Source organism: Mya arenaria, chromosome 4 (assembly GCF_026914265.1).
Source record: "Mya arenaria isolate MELC-2E11 chromosome 4, ASM2691426v1".
In the NCBI taxonomy this organism is placed as follows: Eukaryota; Metazoa; Mollusca; class Bivalvia; order Myida; family Myidae; genus Mya; species Mya arenaria.
In genome coordinates, this window is record NC_069125.1 from 81,007,230 (window position 1) to 81,021,412 (window position 14,183).

A 14,183-nucleotide genomic window follows, 5' to 3' on the forward strand; every position below is an offset into this window, starting at 1 on the left:
TGGGAAACGCATGCCATTGTTAAACTACTAACTTATTGAAACGTTACATTACGCTGTACAATACCACATAGTTCTTAATATGTGTCAATAACTAACACAGATACTATTAACAGGTTGAAAAGATTATTTTATTGAAAGATACAAAACACACTGTGACATATAAATACTTTTTAAACATTTGTGAATATTGATTTAATCCCTTAGTTTGAGTTTAAAAGCTGTAAACTCCCTCCGTAAAAACTGTTTTTGCTACCGAAATATTGTGTTTAAAATTCTTACCCACTCCGTGATCTTTTTAATACCTCACTTCGTCTCGGTAAAGTACCATGTAAGTGGAAGTGGGCTCATGTATGTGCTATTTATAAGAGGTCTGACCCTCAAGATGTTGAAAATTATTGACCTTTTTCACTTTTAAGTGTTGTCAGTAAGGTTCTTGAAAGTATTTTGCATAAGTACATGTTTAATTACTTGCGTCAAAACGACTATCATCATTTCAATCTGGTTTTGTTCCTAAAGACTCCACTGTCAACCAGCTCGTATCGATCTATCATTCGTTTTGCCTCGCCCTAGATGAAGGAAATGAAGAAAGAGCAGTATTTTGTGATATTTCGGAAGCCTTTGATCGAGTACGGCATGACGGTCTTATCCATAAACTTCTTGAAAGTGGCATTACCGGTTCTTTATTGTTATTGCTTTGTGATTATCTCAGTGAACGTAAACAATGTGTTGTTCTTTCTGGTTCTATGTCTGATACAGTTACAATATCAGCTGGAGTTCCTCAAGTCTCAATTCTTAGGCCTCTGCTCTTTCTTATCTACATTAACGACATTGTTGGTGATATTCAATCACATATACGACTCTTCGCAGATGATACAACCTTTTATATAATTGTCGCAGACCCCGTAATTGCTGCACAGCAGCTTACTTATGACCTAGACAAAATTCATATGTGGGCTGAGAGATGGCTTTTTACATTTAATCCTGCAAAAACCAAATCGCTACTTTTCACTAGAAAGTCTAATGTGCATGTGCACCCCTCAGTATTCATAAATATTACTGAAATATATGAAGTTACAACTCATAAACACTTGGGCGTCACACTTCATAGCACCTGCTCCTGGCACAATCATATTCAATCCGTCAAACAGAAGTCCTTGCAGTGAATTCACTTCATGCGATCATTCAAATACGTTATTGATCGTAAATCGCTTGAGGTTCTTTATTTCACATTCATTAGGCCTTTGTTGGAATATGCCGATGTTGTCTGGAATAATCTGACGCAAGCTGACGAGGACGACTTAGAAAAAGTCAGAATTATATCCGGTGCAACTCGTTTAGTATCTTTGACAAATCTTTATGTAGTAACTGGAATTGAACCACTCAATAAAAGACGACTTAAACATAAACTTTTCCTATTTTTCAAGATGTTTCACTCTCTTCCGCCAGCATATCTTACTACTCTAAGTCCAACAAGAGTTGGAGATACTACTTCGTATAACCTTCGAAATGCAGCTAACCTTCGAAACATTTCATGCAAATCACAGTTGTTGACGAGTTCATTTCTGCCATCAACTATATCCGAATGAAACGCACTCCCGGAAGAAATTCGTTCATCGCCATACGTGCCCTATTTCAAACACAAACTTAATAAGAACATAAAACAAGTTCCTGACTTCTACTACGAAGGTGACCGCAAATCTTGTGTCAATCACGCAAGGTTGTGTATGCACTGTAGCAACCTTAATGAGCATATATTCTCAAAACATATTGTCAACAGTCCTAATTGTCAATGCGGTGAAATTGAGAACACTTAACACTTTTTCTTCACCTGTCCACTCTATAACGTCCAAAGAAATCATCTCATTGGTCAGTTATCCACCGTTGGTCATTTGCAGCTTCACTAGTACTCTTTGGATCGTATCAAACGAACAAACTTATTTTTGACCACGTCCACAACTTATTACCAGATCTGACCAGTCTCTGTACCACCTTCCTTATTACACCTTCCTTTTCTTCAACCTTTATCCTTTCTTCCTTCTAACTAATTGATTACAAACTAGAACAACTTGTTTCTACATATCATAGTTTACACCATACGACTATAAGATTATATTTATTCGAGTCAATGCACACCAGCCTAGCAGCGTGAATAACTTACGAAGAGAGACATAGTATACGCCTCAAGGCTTTTTCTCAATTCTGTGTACACTATTGTTTTGTGCTCAAATTTTTAAAACTAAACAATTTGTAAATATTATATCGAAATAAATAGTGTTTAAACCAAGAATGTAACAATTCGAACCTCTTAACATGAAGGGTTAAACAGTGGAATCGTAAATCAAATTGATAAAAAAATGTAACAAAACACAAATAACGTTCTATCAAAGTTCACTTATTATCTTCTAGGAAACAAAACAAACACACTAAACAGATCAGCAAAACAATTAATCAAATTAGCAACGACGCTTCGGGACCCTTCAAATCAATCTGCTGACTTCTGAAACTGATAAAGCATTTTAGCACTGCACCACAATCAACATGCCTTTGCATTCAATCAACCAAACCCTTACCCTAACCCATACGAAGACTCTCTACATAATGCAAACATTCTCAACACATCTGGAGGTAGCCTAAAGACAGTGAAAAACTTGCACGATTTTATTGAAGGACTCTCATGGTGCTAGTAACTATGGGCCTATATCTTTGTTGAGTATGCTAAGTAAAGTTCTCGAAAGTATCATTAACAAACATGCGTTCAACCTTAATACCCAACACTATGTTATAACCTGTTCGCAATATGGATTTGTATAAGATTCGTCTGTCAATCAGCTGTCTTGTGTTTAACATTCATTCTGTCAAGTGCTAAACAAAGGCAATAACATCATGGCTCATTTTGTGACATGTCCAAAGCCTTTTGACAGAGTCCAGCACCATGGCCTGCTATTCAAATTAATAAAATATGGTATTTCAGGTGGCCTACATGGTTAGATAATTATTTATCTGACCGACCACAGTGTGTGATGCAAAACATTCATTCTCCAAACTCTTGAATACGCAAATATAGTATGGATAATATTTCGGTTGTAGAGCGGGAACGGATTCAGTTGAAATCAGCGTGTATCATATCTGGAGCAAGTCGGCTTTTATCATTTGATAGCAGTTCTTTGGGTTTACCTATAAGATAAATATTATTTGTTTTATTGTTATGTTTCCTCAAGTTATTGCATACTTTGATAATATTTACCTTCTTTTTTATCTAGGATTGTTGGAATAAGAGTGAGGTTTGCTATTTTTCTATGAGCTTGTCTCTGTAGCTTTTTGCAACAATATTGTGCACTTTAACTGGTTAAAATTCCCAGTAAATTTACATTTTACTGACCGTTACAAGGCGGTACCTAAAAATCCTCGATAGACATACCTAGTTTTTAATATATAGTATGTATGCAATGTGCTGTTTGTGGAGTTTTGCGCTGTTCTTCCATGGTTCTTGTTTGTGATTTTAGCGTTTACCCAGTTCCATTAAACCGGTTTTATTTGATGCTGATGTAGCATCTTGTTCAATTTATTAAGATATAATAATTGAATTGAAAAAAGGTGTTCTTTACCTTTGATATGCATTTCAAATAAATATTCCAAGCAAGTTTTAAACTACCAAATAAAGGATGCTCTTATTTTTCTCCTTTTACAAAGAGAACAGTTTTGTTCTTATTTCATAACTAAGTATATTAGTTTTATTTGATTTTACAAGGGATTTTATACAATATTTATGCAAAAAGACACAGAAACAAGCTCAGCAGCAAAAAGTTTAAACATTAACCCGGTTTAGTGGCACTGGGCAAACTCCAAAGACATAGAACACAAAATCACAAACAAGAAACACAGAACAGCACAAAACTCTACAAACAGCACAGTGCATACATACAATACGATATATATATATATATATATATATATATATAAATAATTGGTATGTTTATCAAGAATTGTTAGGTAACGCCTTGGAACGGTCAGTAAAATGTAAATTTACTGGGGGTTTAAACCAGTTTATGTGCACAAACCTCACTCTTATCCCAACAATCCTTAATAAATGTTAAAACGCAAAAGGTAAATCTTATCAAAGTATGCATTAAAACTATCCGGCAATTTAATGGTAAAGATTCATCTAGGGCAGATACAATTTCTTTTATACTCTTTATTGAAGATGCACTAATACTCTAAAATAAGATTTACCACAAATAATATGATTATTAAAATATACCAAAAAGGATAAATACCTGTCCAAAACTAGGGTTCTTATGAAAGATAAAGAGTTTAATTTAAAAGAAATAAGCACAGTATTTTACCTTATGAGACTATAGTACATCACAGTAAATCTTTTAGCATTCACAAATTATTTTTTCAGCTCTTAATCTGGACTCTCACAGATAAATCATTTTTACAAATTGTAAAAACGTTAAGTCTGTGAGAGTGTAGCTTTATATATACTACTGCAATCTTGTTATATTTAATAAGTGATTTCCATAAATGCATACAAGTAAGTTATTAAAGGTTTATCAATCAGAAGTTATGTTTGTTATACGCGTGTATTCATTGATTTTGAATAAGAGTGTCCCTTAAAAGTTTTGAACAATCTCACAATTCCAGAATATATTATTCTAGGTTTTCTCTTCAGACAAACAGAATTTACATAATCTATCATTAATAATAAACATCTGAACTAAAGTTAGTTTGAAACTAAATCCTATGTTTATTTATTGTTTGAAGCCATTATATATGTGTTCTTTTGTATTTCTATATACCATTCAATATAGCTTTTTCCAACTTACATCCTGCAAACAGTGTTCCATTTAGCCTGACAGGTTGGAGTATTGTTATTTTTATTAAATCATTATAAACGTTTTTACTTTCTTTGATTTCAAGCCAAGTATTCTTACCACAACATGACATTGATGGGTTTTGAGTTTTATCATTAATACAAAAAGTAATTTAACATGTTGTTTAAGTATTTCTTAATAACTCCTATTAAACCTTCAAACAATATGAAAAATATATTTGTCTCTTTATAGCTCTCTAAGTATCTGTTGGTTACAAATGTGTCTGCATCGCATTTAATGAACAATTAATGACAATTTTTCTGGTTCCTATTTTATGGTTCATAGGCGCCCAAAATATGGCAAGAAAAGGAAGGTCTCTTTCACGTGAGTACCGTAGGCAAACTTCACGCCCATCGTAGCTATTGTCTGTTAGGTTAAATTTGTTACAGTGTCAGGTAGAAAAGTTTACACACTTTTTTTCTCTTTTAGGGGAATTTTGTCATCAATATGTAGTACTGTCGAACCACGTTGGCTCGAACTCGCTTGGCTCAAACTACATGTAAAGGTCCGGTAACTTTAACCTCAATGTAAGCATTTCCGCTTGGCTCGAATTGCTTGAGGATCGAGGTATTCTGGCCTGTCCCTGTGAGTTGAGCCAACGAGGTTCAACTGTATATATCTATAAGATAAAATATTTCTGCTGTAACTGTTTTTTTGCAGCGACAAGTATAATGTTTCCCTATAACATCGGATCGGATGTAAGTTGATATGTTTAGAAATGGTAATGTGATAGTACTATGCTATATTTTATGTGCATGGATATTCTTGTCATTTTAAAAGCGTTTATAATGACAGTGTGCGGATGTTACACTCGGTATAAAAATAATATAATGTTAGTATTATGGAAATAAATAACGTATTTTGCCCAGATTATTGCCGCAGCATAGATATTTTTGGTTTGTTGTTTATTTTATCTTTCTTTATTTTTAATGTTTATTTAAAGTTATATTCGTTGAGTTTCTTAGTCAGTTAAATTCTGAATCAGCAAAGCATATTAGGTTATAACCTAAACTAATAAAACACACAAGCAAATATTTTACTGGTTTATCACCACAAGGACACAAATCATGTATAAGTATTACTGTCCATTATCTTAATATTGATTACCAAAACATTACAAGCGCATATGTTGCCATTTCAAAAGTGGCACATATATTTTCTTTCTTTGAAATGTTACTCAAAATTTCAAATATAACAAACGACAACTTGCTTTATCTTTAGAGGCCACATTTCTAGCTAATAGTGTTGAACGATGGTCAAATTTATCTTTATAAACTGGTCGGATTTCAAATTACATTTTATATCAGGACACTACGAAATATATACCAATTGTATTTTGGATGAAAACTAACAATGATTAAGGTCGTTATGCCCAGTAGGCAAACAATAAATAATAAACCTGTTTAAAGGCACAATTCAAGGACCTATACGACAATGAAGTAGAGACACAAACATGTACATACGAAATATATTCGTCAAAATAGCTTTATCGAAAAAGATTGGATTACCGCAACCAAATGGTCAGGGAACAGGGTTTTCTTGTTAACGAGACTATCGGGGGCTACGGACATGTTTTCGACGTGGAAAAATAGCGACAAATAGTGAAAATGAATAACGCGGCGTCAGGAAGTTATAATACAGCTGAAACAAAACGATTAGTCAAGGAGTTTTACACTATAAACGATGTGGCAGCACGTTTGTCTACAAGTTGCATAGACTAATTACGGAAGAATAAACCGGGTCAGCCTTCCACCATAGGGGCTAGAAAAAAGAAACAAAGATTAACAGCGATATAACAACGTTATTAAAACCATTTGAATTCTAGTTACAGCTAAAGATTCATCTTCAAATTTTCAGTAAATGATGTGAAGATGGGACATTTTTTTTCAATTATTTTATTTTTCCAAGTTTGTTGCTAGTATATTGTTCAAGTATGTTTCATTGATAACATAATGATATTTTTACCTGAGTCAGATACACATAACTGTGTTGTCAGAAATATAGATGTAGCGTTTAATAATTCATGGGGAGTTTCCAGAGTAGAGTGCATTCCATTTTATATTTGAATATATTTTATATGAACTTTAGATAACATGAAGCAAACATTCATAAGGATAATGAATAACGATGTTTGATTTTATTGTATTAAGTTTTATTTTTGATAATGTAAACATCAATTAAAAAGGGTAATAAAATTCTAGCTTATCCTTCGATAGTTTTATACATAAAACAATGGAACATACATGGACAAGCCAAATAGGCATACATTCATAAATAAACCCTGTTTAGGAACACATTGCAAGGGCTTAAACGACAATGAGCTATGTTCCCTAACATACAAACACCAAACCTACTTGTTTAAATAAATTAAATAAATACGCTCGTCCTTTTATAGATTTTAGAGTTTATTTAAGAATACAATAGGCAATGTGCCCATGCGTACACAATCAATAAAATAAATACGTTAATTTTTATAGCATAGTCAACGGTCATTCAATCTTCCAATCATAAGTTACAAATTGGTTTAACAATCTCAGTGCCAAAGAACAACATAAACACAGCGAGAGGAATAACTAAATATTATCCGTATTAACTATAGTATGCATTTCTCAACTCGAAAGCTTTTATAACAAACATGGATAATCTTCTATATATAGTATTTTGAGAAGTGAATAATTATATGACTTAAAGCATATTAGGTCTTGCATAATAATATTTATCAATGTAAGCTTTTCTTATACCAGTATACAATTTACATTCAACAACAAAATGATATTCACCCAGTGAATCACATAAATGACATTTTCTTTCTGAATAAGATATAGCAGGTGGTTAATGCCATCTACCAGCCTCTACCTATAATCTGTGTCCAGACATCCTTAATCTTGACAATGCAAGTTTATACTTATAAAAGTTAACATCCTTTTAAACTGTTGTTATTTTGAAGTCTGCAAATAGCACATAGGTTGTAGCTCTGGTAGACTATGATAATTCTGAGCTCCAACTTTGAATAAAAATATCAGTAACTCTTTACCTAAACACCTTCAAAAATAAAGATATATCTCCAACTCCTTTGTTTAACCATACATCATTGAATCCAAGCCTCTGTAATAATTCTCTTAACATAGAAATCCAATCTACTTCTAAATACATTTTATCATATACAATTTTAACATATTTGATGGTTTGAATATTTATTTTAAGCCAATGTCTAATCACATTTACAAAACGTTTACTAAACAATGAAGTCCTACTTAGTTCACCATAAACTAAACTATGTTCGGTTTGTTTTCTAACTCCTAATATTTCTTAACAAAAAAATAAATGTAACATTTCTATTTGTTGACAATTAAAAAGACCCCACACTTCAGAGCCGTAACTTAAAACTGGATACATAAGTTTATCGAAAATATCTCATCTATGTTTCACAGATCCAAGATTTACAATTCCAAGATATGTAAACTTGTCAACAATTTCTAATTCCTGGCCTTTAAACCAACAATTTAAATTCCTCCTTTAATATACCGCCTTTCCTAATTATCATGACCTTTGTCTTTTGTGAGTTATCACTTCCACCTATCACAAAATCTCTCTAGTAATAAAAGACCTTCTTGTAAACCAATCTCTGAGTCTGACAAAAAACAATATCATCAGCATAAATAATATAAATAGTTTAAACACATCTAAATCTATACCCTGATGGTTAATTAGTCATGAAATACTCTTCTTTATCATTTAGATACATGGAAAATAAAAATGGAGATAAGGATTCTCCTTGACGAACACCTAACAAACATGATAAACTATCACTTAAAACATTGTCATATTTTACTTAAGACTTAACATTCCTGTACATTGAACGTTTAATATCTAACATTTTACCTCTTGCACCAAGTTTAATAAGTTTGTACCATATATTATTCCGTACAACATAATCGAATGCCTTGGTAAAGTCCACAAATGCAGTAAATAACTTCTTATTTGTATTTGTGAAAAAAGTTTATAATACCATATCAAACAAAAACATTATCGATAGTTCCCGTATTTTCTCTAAAGCCAGCCTGAGCCTCAATATAAACTTGATAATTTTCAGCCCAATCAGTAAGTACATCGTTCAAAACTTTAGTGAATATCTTTCCAAGGGTACTGAATTATGTAATACCTCTATAATTACTTGCAACATTAACATCTCCTTTTTAAATAAAGGCATGATGAACCCTTCAGACCACTTTTCAGAGAAATAACCAGTGTCAAATAATTTGTTAAACAATCTACATAAAGCTGTACTAAATGCATCATTGTTTGATCCAAACTTGAAAAATTCATTAATAAAACAGTCAGGGCCACCTGATTTACCATTATTTAATTTAGTAAAGCCTTACTGATAGCCTCAATAGTAAAAGGTACAGTAAGTACCTCAAACATAACATTTAATTCTCCTTTAAATATCTTTCATTGAAACACAATATGTCTTCATCAGGTTGAAAAAAACACTGATTCAGGATTATTTATAGATCTGAAATATTCTAAAACATCACCAGATGTAAGGGAACATGAGTTGTTTACAATATATCCTTTAAGCAACTTTCAATACCATTTTGCATTATTCATTTTAGCATTTTATAGTTTACATGTGTGTGACTTGTCAAATACAAACTTCTTTTTTCTAACCTCATTCTAATATTGACGAGCGATTTCATATTGGAATTCAATCGATTTGAGACCGATTCCAGTGTTATTGCAGATACCTACCGAAGACATCCTTACAGCTAGAACACATTATCCTATAACAGGACTTGATTGCACAGCTGATATCTCGTGTGTGACATACCAGGAATGAAGAGAAAATTATGCGTTTGGTAAGCTTGATGTGGTTTTTTTCTCAGTATGTATTTTATCACTTGTTTTGTTTTGTGACAATTTAATAGTACAAAACAAACGTCGAAGACAATATATATGCAAAAAGCTACAGAAACATGCTCGGTAGCAAAAAGTTTAAACATAAACCCGGTTTAGTGGCAATAGGCAACGCCAAAGACATAGAACACAAATTCACAAACAAGTTTATTGATCAATGTTGAGGTATCGTCTTGGAACGGTCAATGAACGCACACATACTTTCATTTCAATATTAAACTAGTTGTATGTCCAAAACCTCATACTTGTCCTAACATTAATCAATATTTTTAAATTAATAATATATTACACCTTTTTCCTACACATACACTCGGACAAATTTAATCAGAAACACCTCTTACGTCAAAGCTGAGTCATATCGCTAATCTGCCTTTTTGTTTTGGGAAAAAGAATGAAAACTAAAGGCAAATATAAATTCCTATTTTTTACTTTTAACCGCAAGATATTTGACCCTTAAATTTTGCTACCTACATTAACAATTTCATTCATTTCAAAGTCGATACAAATCTTTTGTTTTCATTTGTACTTAGTATATTATCATGCTCCGTTGAAACGTGAGGTTATATTTCACCGACCTTTTTAAAAATAATTGTGACGACAATCAAAACCATTCTTAAAATTGTTCTTATGCTTTCGTTATTTAGACTCGCGGTTCTTCGTATTCAAATGACCACTTTCCTTAAGAATCACAAAAATAGTTGCCTAGCAATTCGCAAACCATAACTCAAAAATAACTGACACATTCCAGAAGTGAAATTATTTGATTATTTCTTTGACACATTGCTTTGAACTAAAATATTATCGACACTAACACTACCAATAAAGGCACGCATAGTAATGACCCTCTCATGTGTTTGTTTCAGGTGTCTGGTTGTCGCAGTGATTGTATCTATTTACATGTTGGCACAGCAGGTTAATATAACCATGAGCACTGCGATATATTTTTCCAGTCAGCTTGAAGAGGTTCGGCACATAGGTTTCCTAAAGGTACACAAAGCTGCTAGTTCCACAATGCAAAACATTTTTTTTCGGTTCGGCTTAAAGCGTAACTTAACGTTTGTGTTTACAAATCATCCGAATTATTTCTCGAGAACGGTGTCACAGCACCTTCCTCTGAAAATGCCAAGGTTCAGAGGCGACCATGACATCCTGTGTACACATGGCATTTTTAACATACAGACCTATGGAAGCGTACTTCCGAAGGATGCGACGTACATTGCAATTGTGCGAGAACCGCTCGAACAATTTGTGTCTTCTATCAACTATTATTCTCAGCCATCCTCGCAGCTCCCATACATATCGGCAATCCCTGGAAATAAACTAACTGCACTCATACGTAATCCAAAATTCGACAAAGGATTTTTTTCATACACTAAAAACAGTATGGCAAGAGACTTTGGAATATCTATTTCAACCAATCAGGAAACAATTGCTGCAAAGTTGACAGAGCTTAATAGCATTTTCAAATTGGTTTTGTTGGTTGAATATTTTGAAGAATCTTTGATACTTTTGAAACGGTATTTTAAATGGAAGCATGTGGATATATTGTTTATATCAAACAATGTTCACAGCAAGGAAGGCTGGTCAAAAAAAGACCTTACTCCAGATGATATTGCGAAATTTAAGCATCGAAATTGGCTTGACTATTATGTGTATGACCATTTTTATGAAGAATTTTGGCGCAAGTTCCGGTTTGAGTTACTCGATATTCATATGGAGGTGCTCTATTTCAAGCGCGTCCTGGAACGTCTTGCGTCCTTCTGTCGTGCGGGGAACGAAAGCGTTGAGAGAAGTCTAGAGGTCGAAACAAGTACCTGGGACGCGGGCTTTAGGGTGAACCGTGAAGAATGCGACCTGATGTTAAAAAATGAGCTTGATTTTATATCAGTATTGCGACAAAAACAGGGAAGTGAGCTCTAAGAAGTTGAAAATTGCCATGTAATTAATTGTAAGATAATAGGTCCATACGTATATTATATAAGAGGGACTGAATAATAAACAGTTCATCTTTGTATTATTTTTCAAAATTATATTTTACAGGTTTTCATTAATATTTTACATTGTCATGGTGTCGCAAAATATTATGACAATCTGTAAAAAGAGACGTTCAACATTGTTGTGTTTGAACAATAATGGAAGGAATGTCAGTGGGAACCAGTAGAGTGATTGTTACAAAATACTCCGTTCTTTTACATTACAAGCTGATACTTACGCGCAAGAATTAGATTCAGTGTGTGTTTTCATGCCTGCGCATGGGTGTGCTAATGTAATAGTATATGTGTGTGCGTGAGCATAATTGTTTAGTATGGATATTTATCCTAACAAAATAAATAGAACTGACTTTTTAAGATAAGAATTTAGAACTGTGTGCTAATACAGATTATATGTGAAAAAATAAATGAGATAAAAAAAACATTTGACTACAGAATGTAATTCCACTGTCGTTGACGTATGCACTTGAATTTGAACAATGTAATAAATATTTTATTTTTGTCTTGGTCACGACAAAAAAATTAACACCTATTCGTTAAACATCAAAAAACAGTCAAAAATGTCACGAAATTTGATTTTACATCTTCTAGGTCACACACTACCAAATATAGCATTGGTTTAATACGCTAAGTTGACAATCAAAGTTTTGAAAAAAATATAAAATATGTTGTTCATAGGTTAAGAATAAACGGTATGTACAACCACGAACATGGAAGATGAAATATATAAACATATTACAATAGTAAAGAAATGTCACAAAATTGGATTGATTTTGTTTCCAGGTAGACAGCAATTGTCATCCCGTGTGTACAAAGTTAAATTGGCAAATCATAGTTAAAGTGTAAAGCCATCATAAGAACTGATGAATAAACAATATAATAATATAATATAGTAAGAAATGTTTCAAAGCAATACATACTTAAATATACAGGATATTTTACTGGCCAAGGTAAAGTACATACGTGAATGTTTATTAATTGGAATGTGCAAAAATTATTTGTTAACTTCCAAATATTTAGCTTAAAATTGTGAAGAAAATTAATCAGGTCTTTTTTAACATCAAGAATCAAAACATGTTACAAAATTACTTATTGTTCGTGTCAAGATAAAAACATGACTTATTTTTTATATCAAATAATATTATAAATCTTGTGAGGAAATGTGAAACAGATATTTGTTACAAATCAGATCATTCAATAATTGCTTTAGAATTATGTTTTTCTTTAACCAAACATGGTAAAGGACTATGGAAATTTATTAACTCACTTTTATTAGACATTGAATATTTAGAATGTATAAAAAAAGATTGATGATGTTATTTTACAATATTGTAATCCTGTATACGATAGTGAGTTTGTGGTAGAAATGGATAGATCAGAAATACAGTTTGTAATTAATGATGAATTATTTTAAGAAACTTTGCTCATGGAAATTAGAGGTAAAACTATATATTTTGCCAGTTACAAGTCTAAAAAAAGAAATAAACAAGACGAAATATTGCTAAATGATATTTTAAAATTGCAAAGTAATATAACAGAAGATACAGTTAATAATTTTAGAGACTGAGTTAAATGAATTAAGAAGCAGTAAGCTTAAAGCCTTTGTTATTATATCTAGAGCAGACTGGAAAGAAAATGGTGAGAAGGCTACCTCATATTTTTGCAACTTAGAAAAGAAAACTATTGCTGATAAACATTTACCATTTATTGAAAGAGACGATGGCACTTTTATATATGAACAAGATGAAATTTTGAAAATTCTTACAAATTCTATCAACATCTTTACAGTGAAAGGGAATCTGTTGATTTTGATCTACAAGAAGAACTAGATAATTGTGTTTATAATGTATTAAACAAACATCAGATAAGCTCCCTACAGGGCCTTCTAACATATGATGAAGTATCATGTACGTTAAAACATATGGGAAATGATCAATGTCCAGGATGTGATAGATTCACAGTAAATTTCTACAAATGTTTTGGAAAAATATTGGCAATTTTGTTGTTTAAATAAATCATGCCTTTAAGTGTAATTCGTTTTCTAGAAATATAAAATTGGGTAAGATTATATGTATACCAAAGGAGAATAAACCTAAATAATTCTTGAAAAATTGGAGACCTATTACTTTGCTAAACGTCATTTACAAGATAGCTTCAGGTAGCATAGCGAATAGATTGAAAAGTGTATTAGATGTTTTAGTTTCTAAAGACCAAACTGGAAATTTTGAAAAGGCGTTTAATTCTATATGTTACACAATGGCCCTCGCCAATCTGCTAAGGTCATTACTCGTTTCCTTAGCTACTAAGTGGTCAAAATGCCATAGCGTTATTTTCATTTGAGCTTCATTACCGTTACCGGCAGGTGTCAATTAGGTATCCTAAGAATATATGGAACGGTTAA

General features: G+C 32.3%; 1 protein-coding gene across 4 annotated transcripts; it reads left to right on the plus strand.

The window, feature by feature from the left end:
* The first annotated feature begins 5,609 nt into the window (after positions 1 to 5,609).
* LOC128232440 (galactosylceramide sulfotransferase-like) lies at positions 5,610 to 13,569 on the plus strand. 4 transcript variants are annotated; one of them, XM_052945987.1, is made up of 3 exons: positions 5,610 to 5,706; positions 9,619 to 9,733; positions 10,655 to 13,569. In XM_052945987.1, the coding sequence occupies exons 2-3, from the start codon at positions 9,711 to 9,713 to the stop codon at positions 11,709 to 11,711; spliced, it is 1,080 nt and encodes a 359-aa protein (XP_052801947.1). In that variant the 5' UTR covers positions 5,610 to 5,706; positions 9,619 to 9,710; the 3' UTR covers positions 11,712 to 13,569. The 4 variants fall into 4 exon arrangements, with proteins under 4 accessions (XP_052801947.1, XP_052801946.1, XP_052801945.1 ...); XM_052945986.1 differs by having other exon boundaries at positions 5,616 to 5,770; positions 9,608 to 9,733; XM_052945985.1 differs by having other exon boundaries at positions 5,616 to 5,770.
* Positions 13,570 to 14,183: the final 614 nt, after the last annotated feature.

Coding starts and splice junctions, on each gene's coding strand:
- LOC128232440 (XM_052945987.1), top strand. CDS start 9,711: ATGAAGAGAAAATTATGCGTTTG. Junction 9,734..10,654: donor AAGAGAAAATTATGCGTTTG/GTAAGCTTGATG, acceptor TGTTTGTTTCAG/GTGTCTGGTTGTCGCAGTGA.